Source organism: Necator americanus, chromosome I (assembly GCF_031761385.1).
Source record: "Necator americanus strain Aroian chromosome I, whole genome shotgun sequence".
Lineage (NCBI taxonomy): Eukaryota > Metazoa > Nematoda > Chromadorea > Rhabditida > Ancylostomatidae > Necator > Necator americanus.
This window is the reverse complement of record NC_087371.1, coordinates 2,425,190-2,448,345: the sequence shown is the minus strand read 5'-3', so window position 1 is coordinate 2,448,345 and position 23,156 is coordinate 2,425,190. Positions and strand designations below refer to the sequence as shown.

The window sequence follows — 23,156 nt, the reverse complement described above, 5'->3', positions numbered from 1 at the left end:
TAAAGCAGTTTTTTTTTATTCATGTTGTCCGGATTCTTATGCAGGTTATAGTTCCTACAATGGGTTTTTGTTCTGTCTGTCGTCCTATTACGACCAATTGTAACGCGGTTGTATCTACAGTCTGTAAAGACTGCCGATTAATAGCGCGGACGGTCGTATTGCGGTTAACGAGGGAACTAAAACTTTCTCCGAGCATAGCCTACTGGTAACCATTACAGTATGCATTTTTGTCTCTTATCTTTGTCTTCTAGACAGCAACGTTCCAATGTTTTGCTTTGATAAGAAGAAGTAAACGTATATGTAAACATGATAAACAATGCAATACGTGCACACAGTTGGACCTAAGGTTTGCACTAAAAGTTTTTCCCACAGGGTCGAAGCGGTGGGACTCGAAAGCTGCGCTAATGCGTTGTTATTTAACGAATCTTAGTCTGAGCTGGAAAAAGATGAACATAGCAGCGTTAGAGCTTAACCCACAAAGTGTTCCTGGCGATAATCAATCCGCTAAGGATGTACCACCACGTTCATTTCAATTCAGAATCGCTTGAGGTTTATGAACGCTTATGTAGTGACTTGTACAGGTGAGCAATGAAATGAATCAAGTCAGTGCTTTTATCCTCCCAAACAAGTCTGGTACCAATTTATCGACCCCGGAGGGATGAAAGGCCTAGTTTGCACTAGGGCGGTTTCGAACCATCGCTCGACCTAGCTCGGAGGCCCTGTTAAGAGGGCCCGCTCGTTCAGTCGCAGCGGGACCTCTTAACAGCTGTGCTCTACACCCACCCAGCTTAATCTATGCTCGTTAAAAAATGAGGCATCGGAGCGGATATAAGCAAAAACCAATCAATCACCTGGTCGATTGATGTTCCCATGAATTCTAAGACATGAAAGTAAGGACTGAAACAAAGTAATACGCTGAAATCTGGCCAAATCCATATTACCTCTCCCGGCATAACGAACTAGAGCAGAAGAACTAATAAATGTGAATCTTCAAACAACTTAATAGGCGGATCACTGTCAATGTCATTTATTCACCTCTTTTTCTGTTATTCTAAAGTTTCTATGAGCTCGTATGGCTCTATAAACGACTAACTACAACTTTTTGACCATCATGAATTCGGCAGCCACGAACTATTGATGACACAGTTTCGGAGGTACGTAGTTGCGTACATACAACCCAACTTGATCTCAGAGCTCGTAAAATAATTCGGTACCCAGTACAAGTTGTGAACCTTGTAATTTGGTTTTGAAAAAGGCATAAGAATGACTGCCTACGAATTTGATCCTTTGGAGACATAGAGCTTAAAGGTACATTCACATTACTACGGTGTGCAGCAACTTGTTTATATTCTACGGTAGCAAGTTTTAGTCCGTAAGTACAGAGCGAGTTACTGACTGGACGATTTGGAGTTATCGATTGTGTAGCTACCACGAATTGAAGCTTTAGTTGGAATTGAAATAAATCAACTTATTAGGTTAATGGCTGAAGAAAGGCTAACTTAAGGGTCTTTAAATGCACACCGGGGATTAATGTAGTCATATCGTAAACGGATAAAATATAAGAAAACAATAACAGTGGTTATGTAGCGGGAGATGGACACACTGTCCGTATAGCGAATCCAGGCCCAATAGGCTTCCCAGAAAAAATCGTGACCACTATCGAAAGTACATTTGGCCGAGGCGCACCGATTCGCATTCGGTCACTGGCTGAGTGAAGATTTCTGATGCAAATTTAGAATCAATCCTTTTCGTGCCTGTGAGCGGACTTCTTCGAGTTTTTCGTGTTATTATCTGTTCTTCTTTGATCCCTTAGGTAATATTCGTCTTCGTTGCTTTTTCAGGACTTTTCATTCGAATCCTTGTCTTCTTAAGTGTAACACACGTGAAATTTATGGGTGAATGTCAAATATGGACCCGTCGAAAGAATTGACAGAGCTTCGGAAGGGTTTTGTTGCAACATTGCGTAAGAAGTGAGTTTGTGGGCAAATATTGTTTTCGACTGGTTTTAGTTCGACTGGACTGCTTTCCCTAATTCAGAAAAGTTATATTGAAAAAAAAAATTAAATTTAGTCCTACTCGTCCTTGCTCACTCGATATAGCTTTGGAGACTTTACAGTTCCTACGGAAGGTTATACTTTTTAAGAAATATGAGACAATTACGTGAGTTCTTTTTTTTCCTACAGTTATGCGCATTCTTTAAAAGAAATTTATGCTGCATTTGGTAGTACCATATGTTTCTCATTTTTTTTGGGTTTCCTCTTCGCTTAACTCTGCGATGTTTTTTTTTTTAAATAAGCTTTATTGTAGCATTTTGTACCGTTTGCTTTGGGCTAACACGCTCTTTCCATCTTGAAATTGCGCTATTTTTGTTTTACTTGGGGACTTTTACTTGGGTACAGCTGAAAATCCAAAGTGTTGCATTCTCTGATGATTTGCGTTGTTTTCAGTGATTTATTGGAAGCCCTTAATTCCCATGGCAGATGGATTTGTGCTATGGTTCCCACCGAGCTCGTAATCCGAAATGTTTTGATGATGGTTGCAAAATTAGCTCGGGATGAAAGCGTTCGAATCATATCAGGTGCCAAAAATCGTATTTATTTTCTTACTGTCAAGGTGATGTTACTGTATACATCAGCTTCATTCTCGAAATTCTACAAACTTGTATAAGTTATCGTTCCTTTGTCTGAATGTTGTAGTATCCTCAGGTGAACCTACTCCCGCATTTGACTCCTTAAATAAGTTGTGGACGAAAAGCGAGAGTAGCAATGGATCAGCGAGCGGCATGAAATTAAAGAAAGGACTCATGCAAGCCCTAAACGAGGTTTTTTGTTTGAATTTCACATCTTTATTTTTTAAATCCTTTGGTTAGTTACTACAAAGAAATTTTGTTTGTTGCTGGTACCGAAACTACTCGTACTAGGTGTCTTCGGAGATGTCTCTATGCTGTGAGAATATAGCTGCTCGAGCTGGAGATCTCATAAATCCACAAGATATACTAGTAGTGCATCACCTTAATGAATCACCCACGTTAGCAGCATTTCTCGAATCAGCGCGAGCCACACGGAAGCATAGGGTAAGTTAATTTGTATTAGTTGTCCGGTTTTTTTTTTCTCTTCGGAAGTCTTTTCTGTCTATTTTGTATTCAATTAGTTGCTCGAGCAAGTTCACAGATCCGGTAAAAATAACAACAACAATGAATTACAATTTGCAAGGAGAATATTCTTTTCTTAGTTGTTATTCTAATCAGTTTCATTCTTAGCCGTTTAATTTAATGCTTGATCTGATCTTTGCCTCTGTATTTTTATATCTTTTCTTATTTTTTTCCCAAGCTTTTCACATCCCAGCTTTTGAGTAATCGGAATTTCGTATGCATAGGCTACCGATATTTTTTTCAAAGGACATATCTACAATTCGAGAAAGCGTCCTAATGTGCAGTAGTAGTTAATCCGACGTTTCGTATATATTTCCTATAATTGTACGTTTCGTAGCACATGTTAATGCTATTAATTTTGCATACGTCGCTTATTCACAAACGGTCTAATTCCAACTATAAGTAAATGGAATTCTAATACTTTATTTTAAAGAAAATGGTTCTTGCAATTAAAAAAAAAACTGTGTGTAAGCTTGGACGTGAATACAAAAAATACAGACGCAAAAACAAGTTTTTTTTATTGTCTTTATACTGATTATGTCCGTATATTTACTGTCTATGATATTTTATGCTTACTGTTTTCTTTGTTTAAGGTACTTAGTGTTGTTCATAGCAGTGAATTCGATTCAACTCCTGAATTTGCGACTCCCATACCATTGTTTGACGTTGGAAGCAGAATGTGTGAAGTCACTAAGGTAATGTCTGCTCATCTCCGTTTTAGAACTCTTTTTGAGGTTTTGTATAAGAGCACTTAATTTAGGTGTTATTACCCGGCATTGCTGTTTTTCCCGATGGTTCTTGTCTAGTACCAGCTGGTGGATTAGCAATTTGTCTCTCTGCTCAAAGACATTCCGTTCCCGTATACGTTCTTGCTGCTTTTTATAAGGTTGATTTGGTGCTTTACAGCCTATGTTGCACGTTTAATAGAACGAAATTCATATAGATTACTCCATTTTTCGTCCCTGATCCAATGATGGTGAATCCGAACAAAGCGCCTGGAATTGGATTTTCACATGCACTAGGTTTTTCGGGCTTAGTGGAAGTGCCTCGCCCGTCTTTCGATCTTCTCCCAGCGTCTCTCGTTACCCTCTATATATCGAATTCTGCATCTATACTACCGTCACATGTGTACAGGTACGTTCTATTGCAATCACAGTTTTTCCTTCCTGCTGCGTCTTATTTTTGCGCTTCTAGGTTGATCGGTGATTACTACCATCCTGATGATGTTACCGATGCGTGACCTCACAGCATTCTCTTTGTTCTTGTTGATTTTGATGGTTCCATTTAAACTAATTGTAGATTTGTTGTGACGAATTTGTACTGTTAAACATTCTTTATACTTATTGGTCCTACTACCAACCAAAGAACGTCCCACACCTCTTAAACTGCTGCTTGTGACCGTCAAGGAAATTGAATTTTTACTACTGTATTGCCTTTACAAATTTGTTACTGCCGGTTATGAACAATAATGAATGATAAATAAACTAGATATTATACACAGAACTCTTCTTCGAAGCGCTTCAGAAAACATAGCACATATTTAGCAAAAGGAGCCAACCAAGCATTCCAAGCTTTTGGGGCCAATAAATTGGTGATAGAGTGGTCTGGAAGGAAAAAAGCGCCGGATTGATTACTTCGGCTCTCCCCATAAGCAACTGAGTGGATCGTGTGCGTGGTGATTTCTTTTCGTTTCACTTTTGAATTTCTCAAACCATTCTGAATTGAAGTGAACTTGGTGGCACATCCTTAGCGGATTGATTAACGAAAGGCATTTTATCCTTTTTATCCTTCATCCATATTGTATTCGTAATCGTTGAGGTTTTGGAACGCGTGTTGGCCTATAAGGCTTGGTTTGTACTAGGGCGATTTCGAACCTTCGACCGTGTGGCTATAACGGACCTCTAACCGACTGCGCCACACCCGCACATACCTGCACTTAGAGGTTCCGCTTCCTGCACGATCGATCGGAGGTTCGAATCCGCCCTAGTGCTCACCAAGCCTCTCATCCCTCCAGGGTCGATAAATTGGTACCAGACTTGTCTGGGAGGATAAGAAGCACTGACTTGACACATCGGCTAGCCACCGCAAGTCATTGTATGGGCCAGATACACGTTCGTAAACCTCAAACGATTCTGAATTGAAGTGAACGTGGGGGCGCATCCCAAGCGGATCGATTAACGCCAGAAACTTTGTCCTTTATCCATGTTGTATCCATAAATCTCAAACGATGCTGATTTGAAGCTGAACGTGCAGTCACAACCTAATAGGAATTCTATGACGCCAAGCACTTTATTCTTCCTAACTTAACGGAAAAGTTATGCTTCATCATTGATTTCACATGAATAAAGGAACAGAACGAACCATATGAGGTTAGTTTGTGCACACAATACTCAAGAGTACTATCAGAAGCGTAGAATAACTGAGCAATGGAAAAAAAGTATAATTTTACGGATCATCGTCATAAAGAGTAAGGAAAGGATCAGGACAAGGGACAATTTACTGCGTTATTTGAAAACGTTGCAAAGTTATTTGGAAACCTAAGAAGAACTATGCTGGGCTTTTATTAGGAACGGCAAAAAGTAGGCGTAAAACCAGGACAAGCCCGATCAACTGCAGATCTGCAGTAACCCACGAATTTTCTCGACCTAATCCACAATCCTTCGCCTACGATCCATTCCTACCCTATGGTTTGTCCCAATGCGATGCGTATATCGATCTTATGAGCAGACATAAGCAGCATCATTTTAAAGCGGTAAGTTTCCACTTTTTAAGTACCAAGTCAAGAACGTGCCATTTTTTTTGCTTTGTATCTTGTTGTTTCTTTTTTGAATTTGAAATGATCAGAATTTGTGGTAGCAGATCATAGGTGGGATACATTGAGATGTGAATCGTGAGAAGGTGGGACAATTGTGTTGTGGTTTCAATGAAGATTGTTGTATTGATTGAATCAGGCCATATCTGCCACTGAGATCAGCCTTCGGGAACAAATCTGTAGAGGTAATCGATTTTATATGGAGACACGTTTCTACCGAATAGAGGGAAAACAACACAATTTCTAGGCAGCCCTGGTTCCCGTCGCGCAAAATTCAGAACCTCCTACGCCTCTGATAACTCATTTTTCCATTTGTTGAACGCCTTCCGATGAAAAAAAAGAACTTTCTCAGATCTAGTTCGAATTTTCTATGACGGGTGCGGAACAATCGTAGGTCACCAATACAGCTGCTAGATCGATGGTTTGGGACCGCCCGTGGCCAACCAGGCCTTCCATCCGGAGTCAATAAATTGGCGCCAAATTTCACTGTGAGGACAATCGCGTTCACCTAATACATCGTTTCGCCTCCATAAGTCACTGCATAGACATCCCATATCCCATACTCGCTAATTAGCCGCTAAGATCCTGAATTGAAGCCGAATACTTTGGTGCATCCAGAAGACCTCTTTTCTTTATTCTTTTATCGTGTTTTTTTTTTCAAGTATTCCAGACTTCCCGAGCCCGGTAAGTCTCCTACATGAACTCGATGCGCATTGTTTACGTGTGCTTCCCTTGTTGTTTGTGGACGACACCCACGTGAAGATAACAAGCGGCGCTAACTCGCTTGTCGTCTTCAAGAGGACGGACGAATTACCGTAACTCGAATTTCCGCCATAACCCTCAAACCTTGTTATAGACGGGACAAAACGGCATGAATCTCGACGCAGTTGCGTAAGCGGTGGCGCTCAAAGCGGCGCGGCGAAGCTAGCGGTTGGGATCGCGGCGGGACCATCGCCTGCTGCAGCTATGAGTGGTGTTAGCCAGGTCATTTTGACTCGACCATGTTTTCAGCAGTGCCGTTAGTTACAGACCAGTTGTACATCATTTCGAACCAATAGAACTACACCATTTTACCAAAACCGTGGCGTTTTAATTGCACCAGGATTCAGCTGAGGGTCAGGGACATAAAGGCTAGAGGACATCTGAGAAGATACAAAATGAACTTTAAAGAAAAGAAAAAGAGAGTGAAATAAAAGTGACATTCTGCTCTCTATTCAACTCTTCTTTTTTGCCATACTCAACTAATCATTGTCGGCTCTTGATTACCTGGTTTTCTTACTATTTTTATCTACGCAGCTCCTTAATTCATTACACAAACAAAACAAAAAAATAGGGAACTGTGGAAACAAAATAAACACTTCCTAACTTGCTAGAACATTCATTTTTGGTTTTTAATCACTCGCTCGCTCACCTGCTTTCCAGTACACCATTACATATGGATCCCTCTGATTACGGAAAACTCTTGTTCATTAACGATTGGCTAACGCTTTTCCTCATTATCGATTCTCGAACTTGTCTTGTATGTACTCAGTTATGGATCGAAAATTGTAACAAACAAATATTCGACCTGTTCCGCTATTTCTACAGTAAAATGACAGTAATTGTTGCTGACATGTGACCTTGTGGTTTTCCAAACAGTTTCATGTTAGAGCTTCAAATAGCAATACTCTACACTTTATTCAGCATAGCGAAAAACATCAATATTCTCTCACATAATTGAGCTCATGCATATGTCGTTGCCGACAATTATACGACCATATGCGAATATTAAACGACAACTAAAATATAAACATAGCTTATAGTTTGAAAGGAATCCTAACAGAGATGTAACAACGAGGCGAAAATAAAAACACTCATAGTTGTCTAACTAAACCCGGTTGATCGAATGAGAAAATCAGAGAAAATCACTAACAATGAACCTCATTTGGGAGAAGGGTGACAAGCACAGATCTGAACGTCAAAAAAAAAAAACACACACACACACACAAGAAAAAAATGGAGGCGACATGACGAAAGACCGTTGTGACAATGACTACACGCTCTACAATTTTTCGAAAGACTAGAAATTTCGTCCATGCCATGCCACCTTTCAAATAAGCAGCATGGCAGGCGCTATCAAACCCAAACACAACGTTATCTAGCGAAGAAGCACCTGATTTTCAAGAGTACGTTGGCTAAAGAATGGGTTTACTATACTTAAACATCTGGAAAACGCCACAGTAAATGTCGCCGCAATAGAGGAAAAAAAAACAATGAAAACTATCAAAACAAACGATTTTTAAAAAATGTACATATTACCCGGGATTGACATGGTATGGTCAAGACAATTGGGAATTTTTCTTCAGCTAACAAGACAATTCTGCAGCACAGTTTTTACATGATTACTTTCAAATTACTTCCGGAAACAATGGAACATAGCTATGTTGGACTGCAAAAGGAAAGACCATTGAGAAATCCGCGTATCCTTCCTGCCGGTTTTTCGTTAGATTTTCCACAAAATATAACCCAACTTATTCCCAAATAACCCCAGTTTGGTCCATACACATAAAAAAAAAGTTGGCTAGGTGGAAACGTATGTAGAAGTAGTTGGTATTTAATTATACAGCTAACAAACCGTACATATAGGATCGAAATAAAATCCTACTTTAACTGTCTCACATTTACTACTTCTAAAAATACAGATCCCTTCACAAAATCACCGAAATCGACACAAAAGTCAAGTAACTATGTATGAACTGAGCGTTCAAAGAGAAGATGTTGGCTGTTCGGTTCGATTTTGAAACCAAGGAAACGGTTCCCAATGGTAACAGAAAAAACCAAGAAGTTCAAACGAAAAACAAAGTGAAAAATGAAGCTCATACCGTAATAGGATCAGAGCTGCATTCACTCAAAGCGAAGTGGGACGCAACGGAACAATAATTCAACGTATCAGACCGCTGAACCTGTTATCGTGTGTAAATATACAAAAGGATTTAAACGAGTGTGAGAGAGCGTGCGATAAAATTCATGCGGTCGTAAGAATGCTGTTGGCTGGCACCAGATTCATACGAAGATCTGCCGCAATCTCTCGATCCGCTTCCGTTTCACCATGATGTTGTTCGAAATGTTTGGCAAGAGTTGAAATTTCGAGTGTATGGAAATTACATCGTTTACAGCGGAACTCTTGACCAGCTATTCTCGCTCGTTCATCATCCGTAGCGGAAACCTCCAACTTAGAATACGGTAGATTGCTAAGAATTGTAAACGAAGAGATGATAGGTCGTTTAGGTTACCTGAACAATATCTGGTGCAAGAATCGCGTTCCTTCGTAACTGAGTTATCGATTGATCCAAATGATGATTTTGCTCATGGAAATCGACAATTTTCTTTGTATTCGCAGAATAATCACAAATTCTAAACAAGAAGTTTTTGCGGAGTTATCTGGATGGGAAAATGCATACCAAAAACCATGAATTGAAGACGAAAAGAGAAAGCTATACAATTTTTTTAAAAAAATTAACTGCAGTATATTTCTATGAAATTCAAGATTTTCAGTTGAAAAAACGCCTCAAAACAGCTCTGTGCGTGGGGAATCGACGTAAATGCATTAGTTTGCACGGCTTATACTATTTGTGTTGCCTTTCAGTCACTAAACATTAAAACCGCACAAAATACGTAAAGATGAGAGAATGTCAATGTGAAGGAGTGACAAAGGCGAGCAACTACGGTAATAGATTGAAGGTCAAGAATTTCGTACATAGAAATTCTTCGCCACGCTCTCATTTATATCAAATAAAAAGGTAAAATAAAATTTAAGAAAATAGTCGAATAAGTTACAATCGGGTCGAAGAAAGAAAGAAAGCATAAGGAAAGAAAGATAGTGCAATCGTATGGATTCACTAGATAGGTACGCTCTATTCGTGATGCGCAGCGGAACGCTTTGATCTTTTCATCAATACCGTAACCAAACTTTTTTTCTTCTTTCTTACAATCACAACAATCAAACGTAATTTGATGTGCAACGTAATTTTCTCTCCATGTAAAGTAATTTTAAGGTGATATTCTGCATAAACTGTGTATTTTCTACTTATTTCCATTTTCTCACCCCTTTGATGTTACTACATTTAAATACATATTTGTAAAACACATTACACTTACCGACATTTGAAAAGCGCATTTTGAGTATGCATTTCGAGATGCCTCGAATAAGCCACCGTTGTGTCACATCGAAAAGCGCATCTCACGCATGAATGCTGGAAAAAAAAGGCCATTTGCTGCAGTGAAGGATATACTATCTAACAAAAAATTATCTACCATCTTGTCACTTTTCTTCGCGACTCGTTTCATCTTTGAACTCTTTCTACTTTCCTCCTCAGTGGCGGCACGTTTCATTTGTGTGACTAGACGTTGTTGAATGTGCTAAAAAACGATAATCTCTCAAGTTTATTTGTAGAAAAAATCTTTGCACAAAGCATTATACTTAATTGAATAATTGATACCTGTGCATGTTGCTGCCTATGTTGTACGAACGTTGTCTCATTAACAGTACGGAATGAGCACTGTGTACAAGAAAAGTGCTTTGCACCAAGAGGGATAGGGTCAGATGTCTGGAAACTCCGGCGACCGAAGCCACGTCTCCTTAAAAAGTGGCATATACAGTGCCGATTGATAATAATAAACTATATGCATGCCCTTACTAACATCAAATCATAGATAGTGAAAGAAAAAAAGGAAAATAAGTAATGTGCGGAATTTTGGAGACAAACAGAAAAATAGAAGTAAAAAATATTAAGATGTGAAACTTAGAGCTCAGAACTTATGAGAAAACTGTACAAAAGATGAGAAATAACTCAAATAGTTCAGTTTTATACGGTAAATTTGAAAAATCGTCTCAAAATAGTCCCTAAGAGAAAAAATGGGTTAAAAAGAATAGAAAAAAACAAAAGCAACTATACAAAAATTTTAAGTATTTTAAAACTATACAGAAAATTAATGAACACTTTCAACCTTTGCAGAACTGCACTTGCAGGACTAAGCGGTGGAAGATGCAGCGAAAGATGCCAATGAAGCGCTTCAGCGGCGAAACAACTAAAATATGGGGATTTTTAGGTCTCGAGGACAAGTTCTCCGTAAATCCAACATACCTATAATTACATAGGTTACATGCGAATGCACGTGTACGTCCACCATGCATTTCACGGTGCATGTTGAATATCATTTCATCGGATTCCACAAATGGACAGTCTGGACATTGTCGGCGAACTGATATAGAAGGAATTTGTATGAGTTGATATGAAGACGAATACTCCTTGCAAACATACCTTCGTTGTTTCTGCCACGTTTAAGAACCGGAAGCACTTCTTTAGTGGGACGCATTATCCGTAAAGCATTATCAATCTTGATGGATAATGGCACCTTAAGATCGCTGCTATTGGAGGTAACATCCGCCGAGGATGGAGCAGTTCCATCTCCTTCTTTGCTGCTGAAATCACAATCACGATCGTCTGTCTCGTGTCTCGGCGAAGGGATCCAAAGGACTTGCCATCGCCCCCTCTTCTTTCCAATCGATAATAATCCAGTTTTATGAGTCGCGAACAACTCACCTGTCGAACATTCCTTGAGCTTTCTGTGAATCAGGACTTTCCGATTTCTCGCTGCTTGATTTTTGAGCGATTTCTGCTGAAGCGGTAGGGCTTGGAGCAGCGCCAGTATCCACACCGCTACCAGGTTCACTGTGCACAACCATGTGATCCTCTAGGCATAGTTCAGAACCAGTACTGAAATGTGAAATGTGAGAAAAAAATCGAATATTCGGATGCATTGTAGGGGAGAAGCAGGGTTTGTAAGCTAGGAAAATCTTTCTTTTGTACTAACTAGCTATAGCAAGGATCAAACAACAAACACCATAAACCAGCAAGAACAACACGCACCTGAACGTGCACTTGCTACATACAAATCTCGATGTTTTCTTATGCTTCTGTTTATGATTCCACATTCTCTGGTAGATAGTTGTCTTGAATGGACATACGCTAAAAAGCTCGAATGAGCTCGTTGCGATCCTCGACTTTTTCTTTTCGATACTCTACGCTCTGCTTATGTTACCAAAACGTCATCTACTCGTTCCAAAACTTTCATTATCACAAAAACACGCGGAACGAACAATTGAATGTCTTACAAGAGCGAAATATGATCGATGTGAAACATAAAAGCACCTTTTATGAATAAGCGTTGTTTCAAATGGCAAACGAATGGAACAGAGACTTCTCAGCAATGCTTTGAATTATTTTCTTTCTGTTTTTTTTTTCTCTCTTCTGATAAAACTCCAGGAAAAACCGAAGTCTTCAGCTCAAGCTATTATCAATAAGTAGAAAAAAACACTCACTCGCACTTTAATTCCACACAATTTGGAGTTACTGGAGTCGAAGCAGGGTCCTCATCATCCACCAGATTTTGCTTGAAAACAATAAATATTTTCTTACTAGTGAGTTTTCTCGAACAATTTACCGCCTACCCGAATAAAAGCAGCTCCTTCAGGATGCAGTAACTGATGCTCTTCCATTACCTCCAAACTAATCGAAGAAAATGAGCATAAGGAGCAATTAAAACCTTTCGCATTTGTCAAATGATGTCTAAAAATAATGAAAAGTGAATATTTGGAAGGGTGAAACAATAGATCTAATAGAAAATATTCAACTAATCTTAACAAAAAGAAGAAAGAAATCCTTTGCACACCTGGCATGTCTCCATAATTCCGCACATATTCGTGTCACAAAAGGGCAATGTGCACAGTTATAGAATCCGGCTAATCCTCGACCTTTTTTCATTCCAATCAACACTTTTTGAACTGTTACGTTGGTTGTTTTGCCAGATTTCTGAGAGGAAAAGTAAACGATTTGACTGACAATCACGAAGGAAGAAATTTAAAAAAAAACTAGAAAATAAGAAAGAAAATTAGAACCTCAAATACACTCACCGCCCGAACAGCATTATCCTCAGTGTGAAGCGCTAAATGAGAGCGTAAGCTCACTGCACGTTTCGTGCTATATGTACATTGTGAACATTTGAATCGAGCGTTCATTGTGTGCATTTCCATATGCGATCGCATATCACATGAAAACTTTGACGTATAGGGACATAGTGGGCAACGACGTCTTTTAATACCATCCGACTAAAAAAAATTATCTTTCTACCTCAGGGAAAAAAATAACCTTACAAATAAAAATTTGTGCTAGTGTTTTGCAGTTTTTCTTATCTCTAATTAAGTCATACTATTAACTAAATCACATTACTGCATTCTACAGTTTTTAGATTAGAAGAGTCTTTGGCTCACCTTTTTCGTTTTCAACACGGAGATGTCGGGGAACTTACGGAAATTTTCAGGAAAACATTGAGACAGGAACATAGGATAAGGATGGGATAAGCGAAATGCTAAATAATCGTGGGCGGAGTCAAAGACTTCAAAGTTTGCCTTTCATTAGCGCAGTTTTATCAACAAATCGTCTGACACACTAATAATTAACACCTAGGTGACATAGCTGGTCTCCACAAGCCAGCTCCATCTCAATATTTGTTCGAGAACTACCGTAAGCCCTCCGAAATCCTTATTCTGGTCTATTTTTGGTCCTTATTCTCTCCAAGTGGTGGAAAGCCGTTCAAGGATAGCAAAGTTGTTGAGCCCCTGCGCTTGAAATCCCCCTATCCGTTCGCTCAGGTTTCCTGACGGATTCCTCCGTTCGAGGTTAAATTGGTCACCCAAACCCTGGTATCCGTTTATTTACCGTAGTGTTCTGGGTCTGGAAAAAGGAATTCGTGTGAGGATTTCTCACCTTCTGTGGCAGGAGAATGATGTGCCAACCCACCACCCCTTATGCTTTGAAGGGCCAGTCTTGTTGTGTCAAATTCAGGCGAAATTCTGGTGAGCTCTGCTCCATCTTGTTTTTTTTTATTGTTTTATGGCACACAAGTATTTTCAATAGATAAATCTCTATGTTGAAAACGAAAAACGTGAGCCGATGCCAAAAACTATATAATGCAGGGATTTACGGGATGTAATCGTTGGAGGCTTATGGGTTTTGCACCCCCACAGAGGGGAAGCGTCTGTTCCCAAGGTAGCAACCAAACGGCTACGCTACTAATTATTCACAGGTAGAATCTGGCTAATTGCGATTAGAATAAATTAATTATGCGACTTAGTCCTGTGGTTTGGCAAGAGAATTAGAAATTGACTTCAGTTCTGACCAAATTTTACATAATAGGATTGATCCCAAGAAAGTCACCCTCCTTTCCCAGCCAATTAGGTCTTGACAAGAAAAAGCGCCCAAAACGGCTAGCTTCAATATGTTGGATCCATACAATGAACAGGAAATAGCAATCATATAATTATTGAACAACTATGCCTAGATTTCTTGTTTTCTATAATAGTAACCTCAAATAGACGTCAAGACCAAGTCAGAACTGAACTTCAGTAAAAAAAACAGTAAATAAAAGTAGGTCAAACGAATCAATCAAAGAAAACTTACACCAATGAACCTTAACGATGGCTCAGTGGCTGATCGACGTGTCAATCCTTTCACTTTCTGCTCGGATGAAAGATGATCAATAGGTGTAGGTAATGGTAGTGTTTGTTCACGAATACCAGGAATAACCGATGCCAGCGATATAGGAAGATGTGCAGCGACTGCATTATAGGGGACCGTAATAGGTCCTCCACCTGACGTTGACAACGAAACCGCAATTACAGGCGGTGAATTCGAGAGCGGCATTGTGAGCGATTGAGGAATCACTGTGGAAACAGGAACGAAGACTACCGGTTGTCCATGAACTATCGGCGAAGGAGGTGTTGCAGCTGTAGCCGTAACAATAGTAGGTGATTGGTGTAGACGACGATGTTTCTCGATAAATTCAAGAGTTCTTCCAGAGAACGAGCAATGAGGACACTAAGATGTACATAAATTATTAGAAAAAGAAACAAAAAAAACTTGGCAACAAATAAATAGATCCTCACCTGAAACAGATCCTTCACTTGATGTTTAGCTTCATGTCGTAAGAGATTCGAACGAGTTGATGTTCCATAAGGACACAAAGAACAACAAAATTCAAACGCTTTTGGCTTCACCTCAGGGCTGTAGCTAAGTTGGAGCGAATATATATCAGTTTTTTCTAATAAATGTCAGGATTTTTTCTTTCAGATAACTCAGATACTGCTTACCTCTCAGTACAGATAGGAATCGCCTGTAAGACTAAATCTGTAGCTTCTATCTTTACTGTTTCTGGTTTCAAGGTGGAAATTAGAACAGGAGGAGGAGGTGGCGGTGGTGGTGGTGGAGGTTGACATTCCGTTTCTTCCTTGAGTTCAAACTTGGGCTTCTTGAAGTTCCTCCTAAAAAGATGCAATGTCAGTAATTTGGTAGAGAAACGTGTATACAAAAACCAGACGAACTTACTTGTAATTATATCCAACCCGTTCTCGCATAAAATGCTGCAAAGCTCGAGGATGATGTCGCTTAGTATGTCGTGTTATTCGATGAGTTCTTAGGGCACCTGCTGAACTCATGCAAACTCCACACTTTAAACAGATGTGCCGAAGAAATCGGCGTAGTCTCGTCTGAAAAAAGTCAACATTTTAGCACCTGAAGAGGTTCATATGTAAATAAAGGGGTCAATTTCAATGAAAATGAGCAGGATTGCTCAAAAGTTAGTATAAAAAGATAATGGCATCAAAATAAAGAATAAAAATAAAAATAGACCAAAGAAATCTGACAAGTCCGTTTTGTTAAATGTGTTGAGCAACACCTTAAACAGTAAATAACAATAGCAAGACTGTTAAGAAGGATTACTGAAGGAGTTTCCTTTGTCTAATACTGGAAGCTATTTTAGCGCCTTGGTTTTTTCATAAAGTGTGAAAATCAGGATCTTCTTTCCAAAAGTGAAATTTCCTAATTGTAAACAAGATGTAGATTTATGACTGAATTTGTGGCAGTATCCACGTTTCGAAAGGACTTAGGTCAAACGTGGATACTTGGTCCACAATTAAACATCAAATGGGCTATGGTTACCTAACCCCGAACACCAAAAAATCTATAGATATATCAATAAATCAGTCAGTACAGAAAAATTTAAAACTACTTGGAAAACATGTTTATGACGTTCAGAGATAGGATAAAAGATTCATGAGGAGAACATGTGGAATTCTTCCTGTACTCGTCCACTTTCGCAAGGGAAATCCCTTATTTCATTACAATACTCGAACGTTTTAATAAATTTTACATAAAGACGAAAGTAGCAGATTGATAAATCATAATCTACTAAATTATTTTTCTGTCTAATCTATTTGCACTAGCACTACTGTCCAGAACTACGCCGGTAAGGTCACTTCTGTAGTGATCAATCAATAGTCGCTGATCCATAAAAATAAGGCATATTTTGTGAAGTCATTGTCGGAAGTAAAAGATACGAGAATAAACATTTCCCACAAATCACAATAAATGCCACAGAACTACTAAAGAAAGAGAGTTGGAAGTAAATTTCTTCATCCGAAAATCGGTCAACTTGTAGCAATTTCGGGTAACATTATTTTTTTCTTTTTCTTTTCGAATACTCACGGATAGGAGTCTATTTACCACAATGTCCTACGATGATGTTGGACATCTTTTTTTTTTGCAGTGTGGAACAATGTCCGATGTTCATGAGAAGTTATCACATATTCAAGCTGTTCTGTAATTGTTTTTTGGGACCCCATTGTCCAACGATGCAGTCGGATAATGTGCGTGCGCGCATGAAAAAAACCGCGCGGTCCCATGCGACGAGTACGTAGAAAAAAAAAACCCGCCTGTTCATCTTGTTATTAGGCGAAAATCATAGCATGGTACCTCATTTGTACCTTGGATTGTATCTGGATCACCTTTTGTACTGATTGAAAATATTCCTACTATTCTACGTCCATACTAAATATTGTTTATCTTTTTGTTTATTCCCACTCTTTTCTTTCCCTTTCTCTAATAAAGGACATGGTAGTCCCTTTAAGCCAATTTTTGAACATTCATCATTGCATTAGATTGCATGTGACTTTACAAGCAGAAAAAAGGAGAAATATAAACATAGTGCTTTTTTTTCGGGACAAAGGAATGTGATACGCAGCTGTCAATATAGTTGTTCCCACGTCTACTGCAAAGTAGTTGCAGCGGGAATGTGGTGGACGCTGCAGACAAGGTAAAAGATTAGAGTAAGGGGAGATTAAAGACTATACGGAAAATGTACAGAAATACAGCTAATATCCAGCAATACGCTCGATCAGGGGCAATTACTAACGACAACTATCAATAGCGCTAGAAAGAAACTGAATTTAAGATAAATAGAAACGTCGCGAGCGGAAAGAACCGAAAACCATCGAAAATCTGACGTTCAAAAAGCAAAAATAAATAAAGGGAGTTAAACAAAGTAAACACTTAAAGATCTCGAATTAGATAAAGGATAAAGGATAAAGTCACTGGCGTATCAATCCACTTGGGATGCGCCAACGCGTTTTACTGGAAGTCGTAATAGTTGAGGTTTTTGAACGCGTGTTGGCCTATACAATGACTTGCGGGGGCCAGCCAATGATCGAGTCAGTGTTTTTATCCTCCCAGACAAGTCTGGTACCAATTTATCGACCCCGGAGGGATGAAAGGCTTGGTTTGCACTAGGGCGGTTTCGAACCCTCGACCGTGTGACTACAACGGACCTCTAACCGACTGCGCCACACCCGCCCATCGATCTCGAATTAGAAATAGACAAAAAAAATATTGGTAACAATCCGATTCAAAGTCATGTTTGAAACGCTAAGCTGTCCTCAGATGTAAAAATAAACGCTTAGTAAATACAAACCGGAACATGTCTCCTTATATGGTGTACCACTTGCTGAGAGACTGCAGATGCTGCGAAATTACAGTTCGATACAGGACAAGACCATATCTTTGAATTTCCACTTGAAGCATGTCGCAAAGCACTTTGTAGAAACAGTACTTTCTGGAGAAAGAAAAGCAGGATGAGACGGTAATTGTGAGCGAAGGTACACGCGCTTAAGACCTTACCATGCTCGATCTGCATCGAGAATGCGCTCCACCAGCTATTAAAGCTAATTTCCGCGGGGAAATACCAACGTAAGCCGGAGGCCATGCGAACGAGGCACAACCATGCATATCAACGTGCCGTTTCAAAAAACCAGCTGATTCGCTTCTGGAAAAGAACATCATAGCGCACTTAAACCAAAATTTACATCAGAAAAATCAATAGAAGTAAAAGAAAAGTCAAATCAATACACATAATAATATTGAAATGCAGCGTATTGCAAATTCCTATGAGTTCATCAATACTTTTCGAGTTTTTCTTGTACATCTAGTTATCGTATTTCTCAAAACTTTGTGCTTATCTGACAAGGAGACTTTTCCGCCATTAATTACCTTACAACTAGCGCTAAAGTGGAGAAAAAACACTAAAATGACCAGTAAATAATCGAAAACTATCCGACAAGTACGGATGTAGAAATCTTTGCGCCAATTTGAAAGAACTTCAGCTTTACTAGTAACTAATTTACTACCTAGCTTTACTAACAGGTGGAACATAGACAATTTTACTCTACAAGCCATAACAAAGAAACTTTGATGTGGTGATAAAACAATACGATACGGAAGAGAGAAAACCTCAAAAGTCAACCTCAGAAGGCTATAGAAACTCCAAAAATTCAACCATACGATCTTTTTTTCAGTAAAACCACTATATCATTTATGAAAAAGTAGAATGATACACAACCAAATAAAACCTTACTTGAAGGAACAGAATGGACACTGAAAACCGCACTGCTTCTGATGTCCAATCATATGAATCTTTAGTCTGGCAGTAGTTTTTGCTGAATAAGGGCATTTCGTGCACTTTCTAGGATGACTTGAAAGGTCTCGCGCTGAAATAAAGAACTTTGAAAAACAAGCGAGCGAAAATCTTAGTAGGAAGGAACTTACTAGGAACGATATCCGTGTTCGTAGCCCGAACAAGGTTCGGAGGAGGTGTCAAAGGTGGGGGCGGTCCGGGATTTCTACGCGTTTGACGGGACGGTGAATCAGAGCCGGATGCCAACGTAGATAAGTGTGCTGGTTCTGTGTTACTTCTTAATAGACCGACGCTGAATGGTGCCGGTGGAGAAAGTTGTGGTGGTGAGGAGTTTCCATAAAGCCCAAGTCCAAGTGAAGTCTCGCAATGGAGCACATCCTGAAGATATGCATTGAAGGCAAATATAGTTTTGATTCTCGTATTCATCCTCATTTTTTTATCCATTATTTTCGATCCGAAAACAAATTCAACAATACTAATTCAATATTCAACTTCAAAATTTTCAAATTCAACAACACCCTCTGCAGAAATTATTGTAAAGAAGAATATGACAATAATTTTGCCCATTTGAGATTCTTTCATTCGAAAAACAACTCTAATGTAATACATAATGAAGTATAAGGAAATCTCAGATGTTATACGGTATATAAATAACCTGCAAAGTGAAAAGTACTAAGTGTTTCATGCGTCTCAAACAGAACGTGGCTTAGAATTTGCATGATTTCTTGAAAAATTACTTTGAGCTACAAAACAACATAGATAATGTAGTGCGAATGCATTCAGTGAAGTGTCAGGTGATAGTCAAGCAATGGTTCAAAAAAAAAAACACCCGCTACAACGATAAATAACCTAAATACCCTCTTTCTCCACATAATGACTACATTAACCGTAGTCATTCTGGCAAGCGATTACATCACCGACAACAATAATGGAAGCGGCACTTTTTTTTACACATTTCAATTAAAGTGGAGATAGAAAATTTATTCACATGATTTACATTAATTATAACGTATGCATGAAACGTACCCCAACTGTAATAATTCCATTTCCATGTGGATCCGTTAGTGTTGCCGGACCAACACCGAATCGATCATGAACACGTCGATGAAATCGTAATGATTTTAATGTAGTCGCCGAGAAATCACAAAGTTCACATGCGAATTTGCGTTTTTCACCTGAAAAACGCATTAGTGTAAAGTAAGCAGAGTAATCCTTCAAATCGTCCCTCTTATCGCCAGGATGGATTTAACAAATCAGAGAATATCCAGTGAGAAACCGTTCAGTGGATGAAACAATCGTTGTATGAAGCAAAAAAAAGTAAAGAAATATCTCCACAATTGAAACGATTTCTCGCATCAAGGGAAAAATCCCTAAGTCCCTCCAAAAAAGGTCTCCAAAATCAACAGAAAATAGTGGAAGTTGTTCATGAGGCGAAAAATCCATACTAATGGCCCCTCGAGTATAACATTCACCAAATAAAAGGCGAGACTTACTAAACTGTGTTAGTCATACGATATGGATTCCAGAATACCAGCCAATCATATGTGATTTCATTTTTGACATGTACAAGTTCACATAATGGATAACAGAAGCGTTTAGTCCTGATAAGTTTTTCTAAGTGAACCCATGACTCACCAAAATGTAGTTTAAAGTGATTTGCAAGACCAGGTCTTGTTTCGAATCTAGCTGGACATTTCACACACAAATTTGTACCCTCTAAACCACGACGACAGTCCTTAAAGAACAAAGTTGAGATCAAATTGATTGAAAACAAGTCTTCTTTGGAGAAAAAAAACTTTTCTTGAAAATAGTTACATCATCATCGGAGTCGTCGTAGACGTAGCTGGCATTTCTAACGGGGATTCTTCGAACTCTTCTAGGCTTTTCATCACCGGGTTCTGATGATACTGGACTACTTTGAGCGGCTGGACTAAGAGATGAAGCACGATTAGTTAGGATTTCTGGTGAGGGAGTGAGACGGCCCTGGAAAATTGACTTTTTCTATGGATCTTATGTCCAAACAGTTAAGCGAGATCTTATTCAGGATCTCTACAATATAAAGATGATCATGGTTAGGACTAAATCGTATCGATTTGGTACGCAACCATCAACATTAGAAATCTAGGATAGCTTTTAAAAGAGAAGAAATCACTATTTCCAGGATATTCTAAACAATGTTCGCACTTTCACCCCTACATCTCGTATATGTGGCGTAAGTTAAACAAACGTCAAGTTAAAGGTCTAAGAGACAACTGGTACAGGTCCTTACCAGAAAAAGTATACATTATTCCGACTTATCCCAAATGAATAATTCGTCAAACCCAGCCCCAATCTTCAGTAGAAAAGTAAAATCAGGTCATATGTCGAGTCTATGACCAATTAGTTTTTATTGACGGAAACTCACACAAATCCAAGACTTTCTCCGCGGTTGTATTTGCACAAGAAAGAAAACATCTTACTTAAGATCAAGAGATCGCAGAGATCAAAATTAGAAGGAGAAACTAAAGATTATAAACGTATTCTGTTGCGTAACGCATCGATACGGCTGAATAGATCCCACCCGTAAGCAAGAAAATTGTTTAGAGTAGTAGAGAATGTTTAAAGCGGTAGGCGGGTAACGAACCGGTTGAGTGCGCCTTCGTTCTGGATGTGCTAGATGCATTGCGGCGACATCCAAATGGAATTTATTCCTTTTCGAGCGCCGAAGACTATCGGCCTCCGTCGACATTCTGAAATTGAGAAAAAAAAAACGATTAACCATGCATTAGATATGCTAAAAACCGTTTTAATCGAATACCAACACACACATGTTGCGTTTTTGAAACACAAAAGAAAAAAAAGAATGGTGGCTGTAGAGTTGTTTATAGTTCACGTACGCCAAACTTGAATAAATTTGAGAAATGATGCGAGTATGTGATTTATTCAAGTACAGAAGGGTTTTTAATGCGTCGTTTAACAAACTCAGAAGATTTTCAAAACCCATTTGAATATAAAAATCTTCTACATACCGTATAAACTACATGTACTAGTGAAATACAAGATGAAAGCTATAGTACGAGGAACTAAACCGACAGAAATGACGCTTTAATGCGTGAACGAAGGTAAAAATCGAAGATTCGAAAATAAGAGAATAGTCCTTAATTCTTTAAGGATTTCCCAACACTTAATACTTCGAAGGTTCAACTAAACCCTAGGCTATTCACTGGCTTACCCCATCGCTGATACTTTTCTTTCCTCACCGATCGCAATCGGCAGAAATTCACAATGGTGTGGGGATTCTCACGAAAAAGAATGTAAAGAACATAAGATATGGGAATTTTTAATCATTTAGTCCATAAGGAGTAGAACTTTTAAGGCTTAAACATTTCAAAAATTGAACGACAATAAATAAACAAATAAACAAACACACAAGAATGATGAAATTGGAGTGTTCGGTTCGATTACCTTCATTGGGGCCTCTTGCACCAACTTGTGCAGAAACGCAACATCTTATTTGTGTTTGAGAGACGCACGAGAACAAAAATAATAAATAAATAAACTTTGTAAAGAACCTAGAATCCACAAAGCAAAAAAGTAGTTTCAATAACTATGGAATTCGGAAAGAAAAACATAAACAAAACTCCCAAAAAAAAAAGAAAAACTTTAGTCGGACAGCAATATAGTCATCGAATGTACACATATAAACCTTTCATTGCGCTCAGTACCTTTAAAAAGAAAACAATTAGCGGAAGAGAACTAATCGAAGAGAATTATAAAAAGAGCATTGATGGCAGCACATAGGAACGACTTCAAAGGTCCAACATTCAGAAATATATAGCATGAAAGAAGTTAGCGCTGACTAGTTACTAACCTTTTATTTATAGTTTATAGTCTATAAGGAGCCTTTATAAAGAAAAAATCGAAGTATACAAAATGAAGAACTTTATTTGACAACACCTAAGATGTTTTGGATTGATTTCTTTCTTCTTCCCTACTTCTTGAGAGGTGTAAATTCGAGAGAATTCTAACGACAAAAGGATGAAACTGACTACTGACTAGTGACTAAGAGGACTAAAAAGTCTAAATATTCGCACAAATCAATATTTTCTTAAAGGAAAACACAAAAGAAAAGGGAAAATGAACATAGAAAGCAGAAGCGCACAAGCTAGCCACGCCCTAATCCCTTCATGACCGTTCGCGCTCGAAAAACACGGCGTTGATAATTACAGAAACACTCGTTAGACTACTTGTTTATTTGTTTACTTGTTTATGGGACTTTTGCACAAATTACATAGTCGAGAAAGCACGAGAATCATTTCGCAATATACACAGGTACATCCACAAAAAAAAACCCCGAGAGATAAGAATTCCGTA

General features: G+C 38.7%; 2 protein-coding genes across 4 annotated transcripts; one reads left to right on the top strand and one right to left on the bottom strand.

Annotated features, from left to right (window-relative positions):
• Nucleotides 1-1,899: 1,899 nt before the first annotated feature.
• RB195_004263 (uncharacterized protein) lies at nt 1,900-4,391 on the top strand (the record flags this gene model as incomplete). Of its 2 annotated transcripts, none has more annotated exons than XM_064181484.1 (9): nt 1,900-1,970; nt 2,071-2,160; nt 2,448-2,578; nt 2,706-2,821; nt 2,921-3,073; nt 3,745-3,846; nt 3,912-4,037; nt 4,095-4,285; nt 4,346-4,391. In XM_064181484.1, 9 exons carry the CDS (start codon nt 1,900-1,902, stop codon nt 4,389-4,391), a joined length of 1,026 nt encoding a protein of 341 aa, XP_064033293.1. The 2 variants fall into 2 exon arrangements, with proteins under 2 accessions (XP_064033293.1, XP_064033294.1); XM_064181485.1 differs by having other exon boundaries at nt 1,909-1,970.
• Nucleotides 4,392-8,967: 4,576 nt separating this feature from the next.
• Nucleotides 8,968-21,531, bottom strand: RB195_004262 (uncharacterized protein; the record flags this gene model as incomplete). Of its 2 annotated transcripts, none has more annotated exons than XM_064181464.1 (26): nt 8,968-9,174; nt 9,236-9,356; nt 10,101-10,195; nt 10,257-10,361; nt 10,442-10,580; nt 10,950-11,030; nt 11,087-11,204; nt 11,264-11,424; nt 11,546-11,719; nt 11,873-11,971; nt 12,325-12,395; nt 12,454-12,571; nt 12,675-12,814; nt 12,916-13,110; nt 14,462-14,878; nt 14,947-15,070; nt 15,151-15,321; nt 15,386-15,546; nt 17,805-17,945; nt 18,011-18,155; nt 18,744-18,876; nt 18,935-19,181; nt 19,830-19,978; nt 20,439-20,538; nt 20,619-20,786; nt 21,427-21,531. In XM_064181464.1, 26 exons carry the CDS (start codon nt 21,529-21,531, stop codon nt 8,968-8,970), a joined length of 3,885 nt encoding a protein of 1,294 aa, XP_064033291.1. The 2 variants fall into 2 exon arrangements, with proteins under 2 accessions (XP_064033291.1, XP_064033292.1); XM_064181465.1 differs by having other exon boundaries at nt 14,947-15,064.
• Between the last annotated feature and the right edge of the window lie 1,625 nt (nt 21,532-23,156).